Below are 22,060 nucleotides of genomic sequence, written 5' to 3'. Positions count from 1 at the left end.
AGCACCCAATGTCCGATTTCTTTCCTTGGGCACCTAACTTACAAATGTAATACTTTTCTGTCTATGGTAACAGATTCTCCATCCATGCAGTTTCTGATCAATTGATTTATTAAATGCTTGAAAGTAGGGTTAAAGAGGTATGAACAGTGGTGTAAGTTTCCACCCAAAAAAGACCTTCACAGTTAAAAACCCATGTAATCTGCATCAAAATGAAAATAAATAAGGAAACAAACAAACAAACAAAGAGTGAACAAATTCATCTCTTTACAATGTGGTTGCTGAAGTTCTCTGTTCTTTACTGCCCTCTACAGAAAGAGATATTTCTCTCTTTTTCCAATGGTTCTCTCTCTCCAAGACAAATTATCAACACATGGGCTCTATTTAAACCACCTGAGAAGTGAGTTGGAGAGTGGGTTCGAAATCTACTTTATCTTTAAATGACCCAATTATCTGGGTCCCCAACAGTGAGTTAGCTATAAAGGAGTCACAGGAAAATCTACCAAATAAAAATGTGTCTATACGTTGAGCTTGACTAGAATATGTCAGATTATGGTTCTAAAGTCATAGCTATTATTTACTAATTCAATTCAGCGTCAAATGAGATAAAAATTCTGACTTTTTACAGAGTCCCCAAAGGACACATTGCTAGATGTACCAGAGTTGTTACAATTCACATATCACACTTGACAAGTACATAATATATGACAGACAGTGGCAAATATTGCCCCACAGAGAAAGAAAGAGATTGAGAAATATGGAGAAAGAGAGAAACGCTACTTCTGTTTGTTTACTTCCGACACAAGATCGGTCAATTTTAGTGGCCGGCCCTCCTGAGAACCCTCACCGTCTCTCCCCTCTGCCTGTCTCACTCTGTCGTCACCTCCATCCCTATATCACTGTCTCTCTTTCTTTCTCTGTAGTTCCATATGGACACACAACAGATCGGTCCGATTTTTTTCAAAACAAACGAGAAAGGAAGATCATAGTGGTGAAACCGTTCTTTCAAACCAAAACACAAATCAAAAGATCCTCAAGACTATTGACCGCCGACTGATTCCCCAGACTGCCTCGGTCTGTGCGAAACTGGCCTCCTGTTCTTTCTTTCCCTCAAATCAATGTTGCTGCAGTCCCCGAGTTCATAGCTAGCGTACAGTACGAAGGACTTCACACAGTTGGAGTTCAGCCGGGCCAGTTCAATTTCCCCAGAGTGCTCATAACTCTGTTTAAGCAGGGAGAAGAGCAGATGAGAGAGTCAGGGACAGCAGAGGCAGGAAGTAGACAGGTGTAAAGGGGGCAGAGGAGGGACTTTCTTATGGCCCTACACGTTTCTGATTCAAACATGAAGCTGACTAGAGATGAGTGTGAGGGCGGGGCTAAGTGAATCCTTGGCCCTTCCCCTTCTCCCTCCTCTCTCGTAATAACTCCAGTTAGATTGGTCAGAGGCGGAGTTGAGTATAAACGCACACTCACAGACAATGGAGAGCATCTGGAAACAGGAAACACAGCATCAATTGGGTTTTTACTCTGACTTACCTTCATGGTCATCATCATCATCATCATCATCATCGTCGTCATCATCGTCGTCATCATCGTCGTCATCATCGTCGTCGTCATCATCGTCGTCGTCATCGTCATCATCATCGTCGTCATCATCATCGTCGTCATCATCATCATCATCATCGTCGTCATCATCGTCGTCATCATCATCGTCGTCATCGTCATCATCATCGTCATCATCATCATCGTCGTCATCGTCATCATCATCATCGTCATCATCATCATCATCGTCGTCATCATCGTCGTCGTCGTCGTCATCATCGTCGTCATCATCGTCATCATCATCATCGTCGTCGTCATCATCATCATCATCATCGTCATCATCGTCGTCATCGTCGTCGTCATCGTCGTCATCATCGTCGTCATCATCATCATCATCGTCATCATCATCATCATCGTCGTCATCATCATCTTCATCATCGTCGTCATCGTCGTCGTCATCGTCATCATCATCATCATCATCGTCGTCATCATCATCATCATCGTCATCATCATCTCCGGCATCGTCATCGTCGTCATCGTCGTCGTCGGCGACCAGTCCCTCCTCCTGTACGAAGGGCAGGTCTTGTGCCTTCACACCGGGGGCAAGGGGGGTCTGGAAGGAGCAGAGAAGGGCCACCAGGAGGCCCAGGAGCCAGGTCTTGTAAGACGCCATGTTTGACTACAGCAGAGTGGACCGGACTAGATAACAAGGGAATAAGGAATCTTCAGTCAGTGCAGAAGTCCAGCGCTTGCACGTGGACACCACTGGAGCTTTGCCGTCTTATCTGTGCCCCCCACTCTCACACACTCACTGAATAACACACACAGGCCCACGCACACCTTAAAAAACACAATCAGAGAAGATCACACACTGCGGATTAGGTCCAATCCACAAGTGGGGGTAATCCAGGCACAAATCCAGCCACTTGATCCAAGTATGAAAAAATTGTTCCCTGAAGAAAACAGCAGGTGTCCTCCGGATAAGGGTTACGTGGGGGGGGTGGGATTTACTCCAGGAACGCTATTACAGCGCAGATTAAGACCGCAGTTAAAAAAAGTCCTTTTGACGAGAGCTCCTCAGATACTGGACAGTGCCGGCGACGCAGACAGGACGAATGTGCGACCCACAGAAAAAGAGTGAGACCAACCTAGGGAGTAAGATGAGAAGAAGGGGTGGGGTGTGGTGGGGGGGGGAGAGCTGAATGACAGGGGCATGTGCTGCGTGGTGGGCAGGGCCCAGCACCATCCATAAGTTAAGGAACCCAAGAGGAGATGGAGTAGGTGTGCGTTGAAAGCTGGGTTGGGTCTGTGGGTGTGTGTGTGTGTGTGTGGGTTAAGGGATGAATCGGTGATGACCTCTTGGAATTTTTCATACTGTCACCAAATGTGCAAGTGTAGCTTTTGGGGATGGGTGAAGTACACGTGATGAGGTGGGCAGGAAACGGAGGTGAGAGGCAAGGGTCCAATCAGGGGACACCTTTAGACAGTTTAAAACACCTTCCTCGGTGAGGCCCAAAAGCCTCCTTCCCATGATGTATACACATATATATATAGCGCCTATACAACCTCTCACCTAACTCTAAGGTGATCAACAATGGATCGGGGCCCAAACACCCACTCTTCTGCCACCACCACTCGGACGCACCACCCCTCTCAAAGGCCCGTAGGCTTTCTATTAGCTGTACCACTCCCCCCCCCCCCCCCCCCCCACACACTTGCATCGCCTAAACTTACATCCCCAAAATAGTTGAGTGTTGGTCCAGGGGGCGGGGCCGACAGCAGCTCTATTTTAAGAGAACCTGTACACTCTCAGTCAGTGTAATGTGACCTCCCTCCTCAGCCTGGACTCTCTGTATGCGGGTCCAAAGTGGTACCCCCCCCCCCCCAACGCCCCCACACCCAGCCACCATTTTACCACGGTTTCTACTCCCCGACCCTCCCCCTTCCCGAGGTCAGTCGTCACCTTCCACTCTACGAGGCTACACGGTAATTGACAGAGGCTCCCCTGAAAGCCGCTCTGTGAAGGCTGACCGTGCCACGTTTGAACGTAAACGGAGATACATGCGTGGCAAAATGGGATCCAAGATGTGCAAACAAGTAGTTAAATCACAGCAGAAACCCCCTCTTACGTCGTTCCCACCACGTCCTGAGAGATAACCGCTGATAGCAGGGATAAGGTGTTCCTTACACAGGAAGGGCCTGGCTAACACCGCGGCTCGGGCTTAAGGTTTTCAGAACACCACACAGTTCCACAGAGACCTCCGAGAAACATTTGACTGAAAATATAAAGGTGTACGATGACATATACTTCAACTTGCACTATGTGACATTGACTCTGTGGCTGTCGCTTCAATCAAAAAAGAGAGACATGATATCGATCTATCTATACATAATGTTTAACATAATGTTCCATCAAGTCTATCGTCCACTGTTCTCCAGGTTGGTTCATAGAGGAACCCTCCGTGGTTGCAGCGGATAGGTTCATTCGTTTTATTGCAAAACTGCCAAGGGATGGTAACAGTGCCAAAGTGCAGCTTTTACAGAGTATCAAAACATAGGTACTACAAAGAACTTGGTAATAGCACACACCTTTTCAGCAGTGAAGAAGTCTGATGTTTGCATTGGAATGTATTGGGAGTATACAAGTATAAATTCCCCCGTTATAAATTAGGTCAAGTAACCTAATCCATCTCCAGCACCCTCCTTTTCCGTCCGCCACTGGCATCTGTCTCCCTGTTGAGCTCTTCCCTCAGCAGCACTGAGGACTGATGAACCAACGACATGCAATCCAAGATTCTTCTTTCAATATGATCTATACACTATCTTTAACCAAACATAATGCATGACTTTAGGATGAGCACGAAGCACCTCGCCAGCCCCTCATTTTCTCACCCGTAACATTCTCAGTACGACCAATAAAACACGAGTGGCCCAAGTGAGTGCACTCAGGAAGTGAGACTTGATGTAAGTGAGACTTAACGTAAGTGAGACTTAATGTAAGTGAAACGCAGGTAAGGAACCAGAACTTCGGGAGGTCTAAAGCGTACGCTGTCCAGCTTCGGACAGCTTTAGGAAAGAGGTCCTCGGACAGCGGAGGAGAAACAGCTGAAGGGAGAAGAGCAAAGGAGCCCAGGATCTGAGGGAAAGGATCAGGATACACGGAGTGCAGAGTGGCTGAAAATGGAGCTGCGCTTGGGCATACCTTGGACATTTCTTCCCCCTCCGCTTGGATGACCTGGCCCCAGCGGCTGTAGAGCGCTTGACCCATATCTCTAAATGCCGTGATCTCCAAATGTGCGGTCCGACCTCGCCCAAACCTTTACACACACACACACACACACACACACACACACACACACACACATTTCATTACTTTTGAGTAAGTAATGAAAGAGATGGACACCTGTCCGTCACGTCCTACCCATACATGTACGCATCGGACCGCCTGCGGAGGGACAGGTCTGTGGTGGGGGCCGTGGCCTACGGCCAACGCTAACTGCATGCTGACACCTCAGAAAAGAACCTGGCCCAAAACTGCCCCACCCCGACCTGCTTCTTTACGCCAAGTTCCACCACCGACACCAGCACCACCACCTCCTCCTCCCGGACTCCCAACACCCGGCTTCATTTAGCCTCCCCACTCCCTGCCAACCACAGCATCGATTGCACACGGCTGGATAGAACGGAGGCTACTCCAATGGTGGCACTTTGGACGGAGTGAATTGAGGAGATACAGACACACTTTTATGTCGGCTCTTAATTGATGATCTTCCGACAAGCGACACATACGCACGCACACACACACACACACACACACACACACACACACACACACACACACACACCCACACACACACTCCGGTCCTTGATCCCTGAGCCCAGCCCAGCCCAGCCTCGAGTCCTTATTAGGACAGGCTATAATTGGCCCATCATTTTTCACGATAAAGCGAGTAAGCAGGAGAAGGAGGTGAGCGAGGTGGATTACACAATCCGGAGATATCATTTATCCAAGATTCCCGTTTGGGAAGCCCAGCCTAGTTTATGAGACTGTTAATTCGTAGAATATTACCATGTCACAGCAGGCAAACACTTCTGAAGATATTGCCAGAATAAATATTAGTTTTCATTGATGTCCTGCCATCAAAATGAGGCCTCGAAGACGATACCTCGTACTTAAAGAATTGATATAAAGAGAGGAATATGTGGAAGGGAGGTCCTGCTGTCCAACCTGTCACTGCATGAGAAAAAAAGAAAAAATACTAAAAGGAGTATATATAAATATATATAAAATATATCTATCCACAAATCTAAATTGATGAATATTTATATGTACATTTATAAATATATATATATATATAGAGAGAGAGAGAGAGAGAGAGTGTGAGAGAAAGAACGAGAGAGAGAGAGAGTGTGAGAGAAAGAACGAGAGAGAGAGAGAGTGTGAGAGATAGAACGAGAGAGAGAGCACCACCACTAGCTACAGCCACAGCTGCTTACGATTAACACTCGAGTGTTAGCTGATGTAATTTGCCATCTTTAGTTTAAGTTTTCATTTGAGACCAAATACGTCTGACCAGAGGTAGCGCTGTTGTTGTTTGAGATGCTCTTTAAATCGAATATATTGTTTCAAGGCTAACACAGTAGGCACAAGCAGGCAACAAGGAGAAAGAGTTCACACTCTAATGAAACATGTACAACACAACCAAAGGATTGTGAAATAAGGTTTATTTAAACAACCTGAATCTCAAATGTACAAAGAGGCCCAACAGAATAACGCATTACATCTCAGATATAAAATGTGCATGACTATCTGACAGAAGGAGAAAGCTGTCATCCTTAAACCTACAATATTTACAAAAAGCCCTTTATACAAAAGTATTTTGCATAAATTCCAACTGGAATTGGCTATTCCAGTCATATACAATCCAGTCATATAACAATCATACCGCACTGGCTCTGTAGTGAAGAGACAATACGTTAGCTTTCACCAGAATATAAAAACCAAGTGGTAGGTCTTCAGTGGTCAGACTTTCTCCAACAGCAACAGCAGGACTATTGGCGTGAGATAAATAATACGTAAGATAAGACAGCATAACCGGTTCTACCCTGTTATCTAGACCTAACCATTCCTAACCCTTATTGGTACTCACCCTGCCATAACCAGGCAACCCAATAAATAAACGTAGAAACAGGCTCAAGGATAGTCATTGAGGATTCAGGCCGGTCAAGTGGTTAGCATGAGGGACCCCCCAAGCAAAGGGGCCTTGGTCCGAACCCCAAAGACCCCAGTCCAAGCAGCAAAGTATGCCTTAAGCCCTCAAATCTCTTTGGCTAAAAGCGTCAAACGACCATATATGGTCAACAGTTAAAGTGTTTACCTAACAAATAGAATGAAATAGACATTTGATCCACTATTCGCTTCAATGGCCCCATCCTTTCCTCAGCACCTACAGGCTCTCGGTTGCTGTGTGTCTGTCCCAATGGCCTGAGGACACTAAGGTCAGTCACCAGTCCGTTTGTGGACTGTAAACGTTCTTTACTGTACTGGTGCATTCGATACATTAGGATGGACCCGCTGGCCAGCTGGTAAACAGTTATCGGACCGATGGGGAAAATGGCATCATATCTGTTTAAAAACACACACACACACACACACACACACACACACACACACGCACACACACACACACACACACATTTCAATGTATTGAGCAAAATAACGTTATATGTACAAGTTAATATTCACACGCTACAACACTAACATATACGCACTCAAAGAGGGCACCATTGGGAGTTAAACATTGTATATAAAAAAATTAAATAATAATAATAATATTGCCATCGATTGTGCTGGTGCTGTCACTACAGACGGACTTAAGGGTTCCACAAATCTTTGATCTAATATTCCTTTGTAATGGTCAGATACATTTTCTAATTCAAGACCCTTTCAAATAAGTATAGCATAAAGTGTTATTGGTCCGAGACATCACACTGGTTTAGATCTAATCCTGTTCTTTAGACACATGCCATGGGATGGTCGTCTGCAAGCCTGTTACAATATCACTCAGTGCATGCTAGCCTATTCCTAGCATGTTAGCCCCGGTGGGAACGGAACCCCGCCCCCCCCCCCTCACTCTGGTGGGGTGAACGCCATGCTAGGCCCCGCCCTGTGGGGGGGTCCAGTGATGGCTGCCTGGTGGAAGCAGGTGAGACCTCACCTCTGGACAGGACCGGCGGGGGCCGTGTGGACCTGATCACGTTGTTCTCGGACAGAGCCTCCATCAGCCAGGAGAGGGCGCTGGAGCAGAACTCCACCTGGGGGGGGAGGGAGGGAGATGGGGGGGGGAAGGGGGGGGGAGATGAGGAGTGGACAGTGCTGAGCAGGCAGAGCGGACAGCTGCAGTCCATATGCAGAGAAACCAGAGGAGAGCTCACACACACACACGTAACCATGCGCGCACGTGCACACACACACACACACACACATACTTACGCACGTGCAAACACACACACACACATGTACATACCCATGCACACACACACACACACACACATAGGCATGCACACACGCAGAGACTCACATACACACCCATGCGCAGGCGCACACAGACACACACACACACACACGTGCACACACCCAAGCACGCACACACACACACATACCATCATGTGCACGGGCACAGCAACCCACGACAGACACACAGACAGAGTTACATCAACCCATGTAATCAAAGACATTAGGGAGCTTATAGTGTGAAATAACACACACCACACACACACACACACACACACACACACACACACACACACACACACTCAGTACCACCCAGAGTGTGGGTCTTTGTGATCAACACTGACCTCTGACTCAAGCAGTCGCAATCTGCGATCGCGGTCGCGTATCTCCGACATCTGTTTCAGGACAGTGTCCACTCTGCAGAAAAACAAGTCGCACAACTCAGCGGAGGTGTTGAGGACCCCCCCCCTCCCCCCAGAGTTCAGCCCGGTCCAAGACCCCTATACGCCTAGAGCCCCGCCCCCCAAACATATGTGCTCTGACAACGCCACATCGTCACCGATACTTTTGAGCTCTGAGAATGTGTGTGTGCGCACTGCGTGTGGGTGTGCCCTATGTGGATGTGTGTGTGTGTGTGTTTGTGCGTGTGTGTGCGTGTGTGTCTGTGTGTGAGTGTGGTGTTTGTGTGTATATATTTGTGTGTGAATATTTAAATGTTTATAGGTATGTGTGTGTGTGTGTGTGTGTGTGTGGTTATGTGTGTGTTCATTTGCCACTAACCGCCATGTTCTTATACTAGATTTCGTCGCATTTCGAGCATATATACGTGAATTTTTATACTTTCCTCTTCCTCTATATTGTACGCATTTGATCTATTCCAATGTCTTCATCGTTTTCTTCCATTATTGAACACATTTTGTATGCATTGTTTCTATTTTGTCTATTCTAATGTAGGGCTTCCTCTACTCCTAGTAAAGGTTGGACTGCAGCTGTATTCCGTACAGGAGGAAAGGAGCAGGTGTGTGTGCATGTGTGTGCGTGCATGTGCCTGTGCAGTCGCGTGCGTGTGTGTGTGTGTGTGCACTTGCGTACGCCTGTGTGTGCGAGTGCGTGTGAAGGCACAGGTGCGCGGGCGTGCGCGGCGTCCCTACTTGACGGAGGTGCGTTTGAGGCGCGCCGTGTCGCTGTCCCGCAGCCTCTTGTTCTGAGCGGACAGCAGGTTCTCCTTCTGGAGCCCCTCCCAGGTGTTGAGCCGGCTGGCCGCTCGGCCCCGCAGCTCCAGCACTGCACGCCGGGGGAACACATCCTGCTGTTAGGGGGGGCCGTTGCCCCTCTCACTTACCCCTCGACCACCGCCACACACAGGACGAAGGACTGGTTTATTGTATGGATCACTTAATGCACGGCGGGTCAGAGACACACAAAATCCCGGTTCTTCTATTTGACTTGTGCATTTGTTGTTATTGACAGTAAAGCTGATTTTGACTTTGACTTTGACTTGACAAAGCACAAAGACAGGTAGCGCTATCCTACGAAGGCTTGCATGAGACAGGAAAACCCGCATTTCTAAATAAAACAAATGAATGACGTAAATGTCTGACCAAAGTGCTTGATCTTGGCTGAGGGAATGCGCCTCACGAATCTCTTGATGAAGAGGTGGAGGTGGGAGAGGATGATGAAGGGTGGGGCCAGGCAGGGCCTGGAGTGGTACTCCACGATCAGGTTGTAGCGCTGGAACTTCCAGTGGGTGTCGCTGTGATCCTGCACTTTGGAGAAGGTGTAGCTGGGGACGGGGTGGGCGGGAGAGACACGGAGGTCAGGGCGCGCCCCAGGGTGGACACGCAATCACACCGTTTCCAGTTTTAAGCATGATTACACACTGGGAATTGACCGGTTGACTACAATATCCATATATGTTTCAATCAGGTCGTGTCATTGTTTGTGTGTGTGTGCATGTATTGTGGCAACCCGGCCCGGGCAAATAAAGGACATGCAGAGCACCTGAGGAACAGGTGGAGAAGCAGGGCTTAAATAGCCTGCTTCTCCACCTGAGGAACAGGTGGAGAAGCAGGGCTTAAATAGCCTGCTTCTCCGCTCGTTCAGGGCTCTCCCAGCCCTGGAGCTCCTGTACGGAGAGACCGGTCCTCGTGGGTGACGGGGATTCCACCCAAGGGGGGATAGGACCGTCGATTCCTCCCAGGTTTTTTTCGTTGTTGTATTATTTTCAGTATGAGACTTTGTTTGATTTTGGATTAAACATGCCTTTTAGGCTTTTGCCCAGCAAAGTTGGGTCCTGTTTGGGGAGGAGGTTGTTCGCTCACCGTGCCGGGGTGCCACAGTATGTATGTATGTACAGTATGTATATATATATATATATATATATATATATATATATATGTGTGTGTGTGTGTGTGTGTGTGTGTGTGTGTGTGTGTGTGTGAGGGTGCGTGCGTGCGTGCGTGCGTGTGTGTGCTGGTTTGTTAGCATGGCGAGGCTGCACCTGAACATGGCGATGAGCAGGTTGATCAGCAGTATGTTGGTGACCAGCAGGTAGACCACCAGCAGGATGACAACCAGCCAGTTGTAGGAGCCGTCCATGCATGGCTCCGAGCCCCCCTCGATCAGCGTCCGGTTGTTGGTGCATTCCACCGGCAACAGTTTGTCCACTAGAGAAGAGGCCAACGACACCGTCGGCGGTTGGATAAAGACATGGCTCATCAATACTCATGGAGGGCAGGTCACTACCGCCATGCCAGGGACCCTCGCTTAGATCGATTAGGGGGCAAGTTACAAAAATGTGCGGGACCGCAATATTTTTATGCATTTCACAACTTTCATATTCATGCTCTGCCTTTTCATTGTGCTTTTAATAAAAATTAGAATTGGGAATTGGGAAATTAGAATATAGAATAAAAAAATTATTATTGCGGGCCACTATCGAGGTTGGATTGAGGGTCATGAGGTCCTGTTCAGATGAGATCCGGGCCAGGCCCATGACCTCGATGACCCTAGAGAGCTCATTAGAGAACATTGGGTAATATACAGAATCTAGCACCTTTTAGCGTTGGGCTGGTTAACTGTCATGATGGAGGGTGAGTGAGCAGGAGGGAGGGAGGGAGTGTGAGTGAGTGAGTGAGTGAGTCCCACTCACTCACTCACTCACGCAGAGAGAGAGAGAGAGAGAGGGGGGGGGGGAGGCAGGGGTAGAGAGAGAGAGAGAGAGAGAGAGAGAGGGAAAGAGGGAGAGAGAGAGAGATAAAGAGAGAGAAAGAGAGAGTGAGAGAGTGAGTGAGAGAGAGTGGGAGTGAGTGAGTGAGTGAGAGAGAGGGGGAGAGAGGGAGAGAGAGAGGGAGAGAGAGAGAGAGAGAGAGAGAGAGGGACAGAGGTAGAGGGAGAACAGAAACCACTTACAATCCATTTCATTAATGGGGATCTGTCCAAATATGTGCAAGTAGGGTCTATAAAACACCCGGCGGAAGATCCAACTGGGGCGTGGGTCGTAGGAGTAGAGCAGCGCCTGATTGGCTACACCGTAGGCCATGAGCCACACAAACAGGAAGAAGAGGAAGAAGAAAACATCCTTCATCTGTGGACCACAGGAAACAGAGAGAGAGAGAGAGAGAGAGAGAGAGTGAGAGAGAGAGAGAGAGAGAGAGAGAGAGAGAGAGAGAGAGAGAGAGAGAGAGAGAGAGAGAGAGAGAGAGAGAGAGAGAGAGAGAGAGTGAGTGTCTGGGCAGGTTAACATGTTAAAGCATTTGGATGCAAAACATTGCAATATCATCTCCACTGTGATCACGTATAGCTAACCAACATTTGGGGGCCTGAACTTTGGTGGACTAAGGGAATAGTTGGAACTATTTAAAATTGAATATAACATTTTGATATATATATATATATATATATGGGAGCTACAAAACACAACGCAAATAATGATTTTGAGGCCTTTCGTAAATTACTTTTCAATATAACTACAATATTCCATAGTTAGAGCGATACATAAAAATACACTGTCCAAAGCTCATCCAATTGCAAAGAAAACAATCCTGCATTTAATGTTGTTGCAATTTTCCAATCATAACGACCCTTCACCACATCTACAAAACAGCTCCAAACCCCTGCCCTCAGTCCCCATCCCCTCTGCCCGTTGCATAGGAGACCGGTCGCCATGGCGACCGGTCTCCGAACCCAGCGGTCCCCTCCCCCCCCCCCCCGCTGTGCGCTTTGCCATAAGCGGAACACCGTCTCCAATAACCAGCGCCTCCGCAAACCTCGGCGCGGCAGACTTTTTCCGCAGACGCAGCCGTCTCTCGGGTGTCCCCAGCCGTCTCTCGGGTGTCCCCGGCCGTCGGCGCCCCCCTGCCCGCCAACGGGGCGCTCCGGGCCCGCTGGAGACAGCCCAGCGGCGACATATAGCGCCCTGACCCGGTTAAACCCGGCTATTTCGGTCATTCCTTTCCCCCCCGGCTTGATACCTTAAGTGAACACTGACACCGTCCGTCTGACACCATCTGTACCGGAGGGGGGGGGGGGAGCAGGGCCTCGGTGTGGGGACCACGTACCGGGGTACTAGCATGTGCACACACACACACACACACACACTCACACACTCACACACACACACACACACACTCACACACTCACACACACACACACACACACACACGCACTCGTGCGGCCCGGTCGTGTGGAGGTTGTCACATTGTAATGATTCTCTGCTGGAGATGTTTTGATTGAGGAGATCATGCAATGAAACGTGCGTCTCCCTGGAGGTTTGACCGACTCGACGGCGGGTGATACTGTGATGCTAACAGCCGTAGCGCAGGCCTCCCCTTCGTAGCAGGGTGGTAGAGCTGCCTGGAGGGCTTAGACAAGCCTCTGGGGTTGACAGTCATTATTCTGTTCAAATTATTCATTATTACACAGCTTCGGTGAATACTTGATTCTTATTGGTCAACCCCGGCGGTAGCTTTGCATTACCCCTTACTTCATTTTTATTCGCCATTTTTACTTAATAATTAAGAGCATTTTAATTTAAATTTTAGATATTATATATGATACACATATTATATTATTATATTTTTTCTATGTCTCAAATATTATATTTGTTGGGAAATTTCTGACCATTTTGCTGACGATGATGATTTTGGGTCCGAGTTGCTTGTGGATGGCAAAGATGTGAATGAGCCTCAGTGTGAAGACCATGAAGTCCAACGCCATCAGGGCCCGGCCGAAATGGTAGGACTCATCGAACATTCTGGATTAAGGGAAAAAGACCATGAACACACATACGTGACAAATCCGCTGAGTAAAATGGAAAGTGTGCTACCGTTTAAAACCATCACTGCTAGCTATATGTTGTAAAAAACAGATAGTGCTACTTCCTAGCATTACTTCCCAGTGTAGCCTTGCAACACTTTAATGATAGCCTAGGAATAGGATGTGTTGGGTTATGCTTGGCCCTCAGTCGCTGGCATCCAGAGGCAGTCGGTCACATAATTCTGATGCATTAAGTAATAGGCTAATAAGAGATGTCACTCTTAGGAATCACAATCATGGGTAACTTGCGTGCAGTTGCGTGCACAGGTGTGTGCACTTATGTCCTACGCTCTGTTATCCACGTTCGTCTTTTGTTCAGTTTTTATGGGGATCCTCCAATATTTTATTTTCAGACAATAGAGCTCGTAAGTCCACCCCTTCCGGTAGACCCCTACGGGACCTCTGAGATCGTAAAATAGGAATGGGTTTCAATGGAGGGAAAGTCATTATTTTCTGGTCCCAGTCTTTATATGCCCTGGATTACACATATGTTGTTTGTGGATTTAAATTATAATTTTTCATGCAAAGAAAACTAAAAGAAATCGCGAAGAAGTTTGATAATGTTAGGTTTTGTGTGAGGCCGCTTTGTGAACTACAGCTCCTCGCTGCTCTCGACGCAAATGATATACGTCGATTTTCAGTTATGCCAATGGGGAGATTGTCGGTCTTGTCCACGCCAGTCGCAGGGAGCGTGACGTCCCATACGTGTCGTTTTTCTCATTGTGTTTTCTCTACAGCCTTTAACTGAACAATTTCACAATAAACGGTCAAACTCTTGGCATGAAAAATTATCATTTAAATCCACAAACAACATATGTGTTATCCAGGGCATATAAAGACTGGGACCAGAAGATAATTACTTTCTCTCCATTGAAACCCATTCATATTTTACGATCTCATAGGTCCCATGGGGGTCTACCGGAAGGGGCGGGCTTACAAGCTCTATAGTCATTTAAGGGGGCAGGAGGTAAGATTTGAGTGACATTTGTTAACGATATCCATCTGTCATGCTCTGTGAAATACTGGTTCTGTTTGACTGCACGCCTGACTCTGGATGAGAAACTCTAATGACTGCTTTTGTCTTAATTTCTGAACAATCGGTGCATCTGTTCCCTGAATGGTTTGGGGGAATCCATCTTGCCTTTCAATCCCATGCACACACTCTGCGTTATTATTGTTCCAACACAGGTGGGTGAACACAACACCACTCAATAGTGAAGAAACGTAGGAGGGGGGAGGAGCGAAGAGGTGTTTTAATGGATTTCCTATTTTTTTTATTGCTCTCTTGTCCTTTCTCTCTTCACAACTCTCAAATCTAACCTACAGCTTTAAATGTGGTCAATCTTTAGGTACCTAAAACGGTCTTCAGGCTACCGAACCATCACAACTGATAGAACATCAAGTTAAAAATCTCCTGAGCCCCCCCAGGAACGATCCTTTGTCTAAGACGGGGACGATTGGTCGCGGGAGGACGAAGGCTGATTCCCTCACCTGCAGGCCACTGCCAACGCGAAGAGGGTGATGGCGGTGAGGTCACACTTGTTCCACATGTCCTGGATGTAGGTCTTCATCCGCTGGATCACTGTGGTGCTGCCCACAAAGAAGGTCTGGGGACGGGGACGGGACGGGACGGGGACGGGGACGGGGACGGGGGGGGGGGTACGAGATGGAGGAGAGTGGGGTGAGAGAGGGAGGATAGAGTGAGAGTGAGAGAGCGAGAGAGAGAGAGAGAGAGAGAGAGAGAGAGAGAGATTGTGTTCATTTATTAGTTATCGCCCAGATTTGAAGAAGAATAATTGTCATCGCAGTTCTAATTCTTTCAGAATGATTAATTGAAAGAAAACGGGTCCTACTATCAATAATATAATCATATAATGAAAAAAACAATCATGTCGGAAGATGAGTAGCGTGTATTTTGTCGTGAAACGTCATCCCACCTGTCGGATCTCTTCGCACACCATGGTGAACACCCAGAAGTACAGCACTATCTCTGAGATGGAGGGGCCTTTGGGGGGTGGCTCCTTAAAGTCCACCAATAGGACGTAGGCAAACAGGCACAGGAAGAGGAAATACATCAGCACGTTGCCCAGGAAGGAGGTGACGGGTGCGAACCAGAAGTTACGCCACCGCTGAATCACAAACGGGCGTATGGGAGGGGAGGAAGACCCTGGGGAAGGAGAGAGACCGATTAGAGCAGGCTGGATCAGGTTACCACAGGTTAATCAGGCTAATGCAGGCTAACATGGGCTAACACAGGCTAATATTGGCTAACTTAGGCTAACACTGGCTAAAAGTGGCGAACTCAGGCAAACAGAAGGAAACACAGGCCAACACCGGCTAGCTTAGGGTAACTCAGGCTAACACAGGTTACCACAGGCAAACTCAGGCTAACACAGGCTTACATAGGCTAACACATGTAAGTCCGATACTCACCACAGTTAGCTAATACAGGCTTACACAGGTGGACTCAGGCTAACACAGGCTAACATCTGACTCCAAGTATTGATATCACTGCTAGGGCTGAATTATTTCATATTTCAAATAGTTATGTAACTTAAATCAACATGTCCTTTCACACATAAAAGCCACAACATTGTCAGAATACGTTTTCCAGTAAAGGTAGTAGACATGCTAAGTGCTTTGTGAGTATGACATCCAGCTGGACGTACCTTTCTGATTGGCTTTTAGAGCCATGTACTCATCAGCGTCTTCCTCGCTGGAGGAAGAAAAGAAAGAGGTCTGGTTGAGTCGGTTGCATAGACCAACCGATATAGTTGTACTGTTTTTACTTGTCAACAAGAGTGTAAGGAAACAAAAATTCTGAACTGCGTCGGCTTTCTCTGTCAACATTTCGCTGATTGAAGGTTATATTGCTGTTGTTGTTTATCCCTCTTCCCACTCAGATTGTATGATGTTAGACTGCAATACAATACTCCTGTAACATATATATTTGTGTGTCAAAGAGCATTACGTACTTGGGAACGATGTCAGCCAGGGAGAACACGGTGGCATCATTGCCATCCATACTGTCCATCTCTCTGTCATGATGAACCTCCTCAAAGTTCACGTCCTCGTCTGGCTTCCTGGGACACACACACACGCACACAAAAAGTCAAACAACAAACACACACACACGCACAGACACACATACACACACAGGGGTTGACATTTAAAAGCAAATATTTCAACTTGCTTGTGCAAGCCAGTTTGTCTCAGGTTCTATGGAAGCAAATCACTGCCATAATGTTTTGGATTTTAAAAGCTATTGAATTTTGAGTATGGGAATGTTAACACGTTTGAATTCATAAAATTGAAAAATTATACTTTGGAAACCGGGTCATCTGCATTTATTTGTTTTGAATTAACAATTTAAATGAAATTTGTTTCAAATCGTGCCAATTCAGAAACAAGTGTTTATTATTTTGTCATTAGGCGTTGTGATCAGATTCCAGAATTAAAATTGCAGATACTCCAAAAAGGAGCGACACAAATTCAAACTGAAGTAGCAGTGTATTCCAAGGACAAGCCTAACCAATCTAAACTGAATTAACATACATAACCATGAAGGCCCATAGAAAATTATGACAATGTCTTAACGTTGATTCAATGGAAACTCCGCATCGACTCTCATTTCACTCAACACTGTTCATGCTCAATCGCACCCCTGGTGTTCGCGTCACATACTCAGCCAAGTGGTGAATACTCTTATCGCATCTTCTCGTAGAAACTTTTAGGACACAAACCTACGCACACACTAACCTGAATCCGATTAGCTTTGTGAAGATGAGTGGCGGTATGAAGAAAGCCAAGATCAGTTTCCACACCTCCGTGCTCCTTTCCATGTCGCTCCACCAGATCTGGGAGAGCAGAGTCTGCAGCCCCACACACAAGCAAACCATCATCAAATAACCAGAGCCACAACTCCACAACTACACGCTAAACTACGCACTTTGCGTAGGACTTCGGCTTCCCCCGCATGTTTGTCAATGTCGCTAACTTTAATGCAAGGATGAAGCAAAGCTATCCTTCTGGCTATGAGAAGAGAACAGAAAACTCCCTGAGAGTGAACTGTGTAGAGAGCAGTCAGGTAAACCTGTTTTCCCCTCTGGGAGTCTAATGTCAGCAAATAACAATAATGTTACGATGATGCGCTAGTTTAAAGTGCACCTCTCTATTCTGGCTGGCTAATTGACCTTCCTAGTCAGCTAGGTGGCTGGGGCAGTGTGTCTCTTGGTCTGTCTGTATTTTGTTTGTTTGCCAGACTTTGCCTGACTTTGTGCCTGAAAAAAGAGCTAAATAGTTATTTATTACGTTTGTTAATAACTGTCGTGTAACACGTTTATAGAGTGTTTTCATATTTAATTAATAACAATGCCGTGTTTTGTTTTTGCTGTGAGCTCTTTTCGACAAAAGATTACAAAATAATAAAGGAGGGTGTGAATGAAATATCAACGCTGTTGTGAAACACCATGAGGGTTATGCAGAACACGATAACAACACATAAATCATGATGTGGGGAAACGCATATCCTACGATGACATGATTGACGACTTAGCCTCAAGAAATTGCAGAAGAGGAATATTTTGTTGGTAAGAGTTAATTCAAACATTCAAATGTTTCCATACAGAATGCATTTAGATAAATGACTGCTTAAGCAACTGAAACACTTTCTTAATGTCTTCCAGACATTCCAGATTGACTGGTATGCTGATGCTGAAAATGCAGTCAGTGCAGGAAACCAAAGGTCATCACAAAGTCCCCTACAAAGATAATTGTTTTAAGATTGTATAGAAAATATTCTGTTCAATAATTATTGTTTGTTGAAAACCTACCTCCGTTTTATAGATCAATTCATTCTTAGACTGACAGGAGGAGCAAACAGTTTTGAAAGGGAGAAGGATGTAGTGGGAGCACTGAGCTGTCAGGTGTAACTATGAGGCAATAGCAACTGGTTAACATGGCTCACGAGTCAGGTAGGAGGGCCCCTTAGCAGACCTTTGCTAAGGGCCCCAGGGAGGTCAGAACCGGCACTGCATATGACGCTTTCAGTTTGTAACTACAGAGACACTCTGGGCAAGCACCTTCCAACAAATCTTTATGGCGAGTCAGATGTTGACACCAATGAGCCAATCGGGAACAGCCTTTGCAAGGACCTGTGTTCCCATCTGCAGTTACTATTGCTAGGTTAAACCATTCCCCGGGTACAACAAAGATATGCTTAGTACTAATTTTAAGTGCCAGGTCGTACAGCATACAATAAGTGTGTGGTGACGCATGGATTGGGATTCTGAACCCAGCTCTCGATGCCTTCTAACTCTCTCCACTGTGGGCTAGTCACATGACACGCCGATAGGACCGAGGTTGTTAGGCCACGGGGGTTGGGGTCCAAGGGGTCCAGACCTGCACGCCGTCGTGGCTGAAGAAGAGGCGGGCGTCGGCCGCGGTGGCCATCTGGAGGCATGTGGCCCCGCTCCACACCGGGGACTGTCGGATGAGCAGTGTGAAGCAGCGGCTCTCGCTGCTCTGGTAGCACGAGCTGAGCACGTCTGGAGAGGGTCACACACACACACACACACACACACATGAGCTGAGCACGTCTGGAGAGGGTCACACACACACACACACACACACACACACACACACACATGAGCTGAGCACATCTGGAGAGAGTCACACACACACACACACACACACACACACACACACACACATGAGCTGAGCACGTCTGGAGAGAGAGAGACACACACACACACACACACACACACACACACACACACACGAGCTGAGCACGTCTGGGGAGAGTCACACACATACACACACACACACAAGCTGAACACGTCTGGAGAGAGACACACACACACACACACACACACACATGAGCTGAACACGTCTGGAGAGAGACACACGCACACACACACACAAGCTGAACACGTCTGGAGAGAGACACACACACACACAAACACACACACACGAGCTGAGCACGTCTGGGGAGAGTCACACACACACACACACACGAGCTGAACACGTCTGGAGAGAGAGACACACACACACGAGCTGAGCACTTCTGGGGAGAGTCACACACACACACACACGAGCTGAACACGTCTGGAGAGAGACACACACACACACACACACACACACACACACATGAGCTGAACACGTCTGCAGAGAGACACACGCACACACACATACAAGCTGAACACGTCTGGAGAGAGACACACACACACACACACACACATGAGCTGAACACGTCTGGAGAAAGACACACACACACACACACACGAGCTGAACACGTCTGGAGAGAGACACACACACACACACACACACACACACACATGAGCTGAACACGTCTGGAGAGAGACACACACACACATGAGCTGAGCACGTCTGGAGACTCACTGTTAGGGAGTGAGTGTGAGGTTTGTGGCCCTATTTTAACGGTCTGAAACGCAAGTGAGAAGCGCAAAACGGAAGTAGCTTTGTGGGCGGGGCTCTGCCGCTGCTATTACAGCGCGTTTTTTGACAGCGCGTTTACAGTCTCCGATGAGACAGATGCATGACCACACGAATTTCAAACCTCAAATGGCTCAGTTTATGGCCAAATAATATGCCCTAATCCACACATGGAATAGTGTTTTCTTCTACAACTTCCGAAATACTGAGCCGTCATGTGAATTTCGGCAAAGAAAACTTGAAACACATACTGTATGATATGAGGTCCTGTGGCCGCATGTGTGGTTCTATTTAATGATATGCGGCAATACATTAACACACATCGTTTCTTACCAGTATTGTATACATTATCGTTATCGACTTGTGTTCCTAATATGCATGTTTCCCCCTGTGAATGTACATTGCCATGGACTGTATCATGCGTTACGTGTTTAGTTTGTGTGTGTTGCATTCATTCATTCTTTTTAACACTCACTCGCGGTAAAACAACGTTTTCTCCCGATCAAATACTCAGCAATCCTTAAAGTTATGGGCTTATACACGATGTTTGTGTCAAGAAAATATGTGTTTGCTGTACGGTGTTTGCAGATGCATTGATTTAAATACAACTTATTACCGCTGTATCAGCAGTTCTAATTTAACCAAAGTTATCATTTACCCTAAAACAAGATTTTGTTTTGGAAGGCTGGGATATAGCCTACTTTGTTCGAGTTTATCATTGTTATTATTATTATTTTAACGCATGGCATAGCCTACTACAGTGTTCATTCATGCAGCCCCTATGGAAAAAATGTTACGTCAAAATAGCAACACCAACTGCGCTATCCGCTAGTGCACTTAGACCAGGTATTTGTCGGTCAGTTGCGCAACTGCTTAATCGATCTGTAAGATAGCACCATGTATCATTTGCGCCAGAACACGCCTCTGCTTTTCGCCGACACGCCTCTCAGGGCGCAAGCGTAGTGGCGCGAGTTTGCTGCGGGGGAAATCGGCTTTGCGCCAGGTGCAAACTGGCAACGATGCATGAGGCGGTGTAGAAAGTCAATTGCGCTGGAAGCAAGACAGGGCCCTTGGAGTGAGGGCATGTTTTATGCCGCGAGTGCGTTTAGAGTGAGAGGGATTCGTGGGTGCGACTGTTACCTTGGGCCAGGTTCTCAAACTTCTGGGCCAATTCCTTCATGGAGACCTTGGACTCTGTCTCATCCTCCAGTTTGGACAGCTCCCGCAGTATCTTACAACCACTCAGAGCACTCAACACCGACTCACTGGCCTGAGGGGGGGGGAGAGAGAGAGAGAGAGAGAGAGAGAGAGAGAGAGAGAGAGAGAGAGAGAGAGAGAGAGAGAGAGAGAGAGACAGAGAGAGACAGAGAGAGAGAGAGGGATTAGAGATGTAAATTCATCATTATCCCCAAGAGGCCCTTTGAAAGAGCAGAGCCGACGTATGGATGAGCGAGCCCATCACACCAGAACAGCGGACGGCTGGAGTAAAGACGTTTCATAGTTCCTCTGCCTGTAACTGCGGAGCGTGATTACCATCTCCCAGAAGTAGACGGCCATCTCGCTGCGGTTCTGGAGCACGGCCCAGATGAAGAGCGAGGCCCAGGGAGAGAGGCAGCGCTGGTCACGGTACAGGCAGTCCCCCAGGAGCAGCTTGTTCACATGCTGTGGGGGGGAAAAGAGGGGTACGAATGTGTTATGGTAGGCGGAAGAGTGATGCAATAGAATGTAGGGAAAACGAATCACTCTGGATGGAAGACAAATCCCATGTTTCTAGGTGAGTGTGATCGAATGCGGGACATTTTGTGTTATACCGTTTGCCTCCACTAGATAGCGCTGTTGTATTGTAAGGAAGAGAGGTCGTTAGGTTAGATGCCCAAGCCAAGGCCTCAGGCGATTCTGATAATTCCATTGGTGATGGCGGTTAATGTAATATATTACATGAGAACTGGGAAATCTTGAATTTCCAGTTGCAGATACAAAGAGGGAGTTAATCCTCAATGCAAATAGCTTGAAAGCCTAATCTGACATCATACATGGCAGGTGATATTAACCAGCAAGAGAAATAGCAGAAATAACTACATAAAGGTCATCCCTTTTCTTTAACTACATAAAGGCAATCCCTTTTCTTGTCGTTTCTGTACATTATGAATATAAGTTAATAGTTAAATGTCATTTAATAATAAACAGGCATGAATAGCCGTGTCATACTGCACCATGCAGGACTTTTTGCCCTGGCTT

At 47.0% G+C, this 22,060-nt stretch overlaps 2 protein-coding genes across 2 annotated transcripts in view; both read right to left on the bottom strand.

The window, feature by feature from the left end:
* Nucleotides 1–115: 115 nt before the first annotated feature.
* Nucleotides 116–4,977, bottom strand: LOC307082660 (uncharacterized protein). The gene is made up of 3 exons (XM_079746300.1): nucleotides 4,742–4,977; nucleotides 1,534–2,152; nucleotides 116–1,219 (listed from the first exon to the last, which is right to left on the bottom strand). Exons 1-3 carry the CDS (start codon nucleotides 4,805–4,807, stop codon nucleotides 1,212–1,214), a joined length of 693 nt encoding a protein of 230 aa, XP_079602426.1. The 5' UTR covers nucleotides 4,808–4,977; the 3' UTR covers nucleotides 116–1,211.
* Nucleotides 4,978–6,253: 1,276 nt separating this feature from the next.
* Nucleotides 6,254–22,060, bottom strand: part of trpm4a (transient receptor potential cation channel, subfamily M, member 4a) — a 32,839-nt gene continuing 17,032 nt past the window's right edge. Inside the window, exons 13-28 of the mRNA XM_079746298.1 lie at nucleotides 21,356–21,484; nucleotides 20,963–21,092; nucleotides 18,770–18,915; nucleotides 17,129–17,241; nucleotides 16,345–16,452; nucleotides 16,039–16,085; nucleotides 15,307–15,536; nucleotides 14,861–14,976; nucleotides 13,175–13,307; nucleotides 11,465–11,639; nucleotides 10,554–10,719; nucleotides 9,655–9,836; nucleotides 9,205–9,337; nucleotides 8,398–8,470; nucleotides 7,758–7,854; nucleotides 6,254–7,165 (exon numbers count right to left, since the gene is read on the bottom strand). Coding sequence (XP_079602424.1) covers nucleotides 7,134–7,165; nucleotides 7,758–7,854; nucleotides 8,398–8,470; nucleotides 9,205–9,337; nucleotides 9,655–9,836; nucleotides 10,554–10,719; nucleotides 11,465–11,639; nucleotides 13,175–13,307; nucleotides 14,861–14,976; nucleotides 15,307–15,536; nucleotides 16,039–16,085; nucleotides 16,345–16,452; nucleotides 17,129–17,241; nucleotides 18,770–18,915; nucleotides 20,963–21,092; nucleotides 21,356–21,484 — 2,010 coding nt within the window. The 3' untranslated portion in view covers nucleotides 6,254–7,133. The remainder of the gene's footprint in view (nucleotides 7,166–7,757; nucleotides 7,855–8,397; nucleotides 8,471–9,204; nucleotides 9,338–9,654; nucleotides 9,837–10,553; nucleotides 10,720–11,464; nucleotides 11,640–13,174; nucleotides 13,308–14,860; nucleotides 14,977–15,306; nucleotides 15,537–16,038; nucleotides 16,086–16,344; nucleotides 16,453–17,128; nucleotides 17,242–18,769; nucleotides 18,916–20,962; nucleotides 21,093–21,355; nucleotides 21,485–22,060) is intronic.

This window comes from Pollachius pollachius (assembly GCF_949987615.1).
Source record: "Pollachius pollachius genome assembly, chromosome: 11".
In the NCBI taxonomy this organism is placed as follows: Eukaryota; Metazoa; Chordata; class Actinopteri; order Gadiformes; family Gadidae; genus Pollachius; species Pollachius pollachius.
Note: the sequence above shows the minus strand (reverse complement) of the source record. Positions and strands in the feature narration are given on the sequence as shown.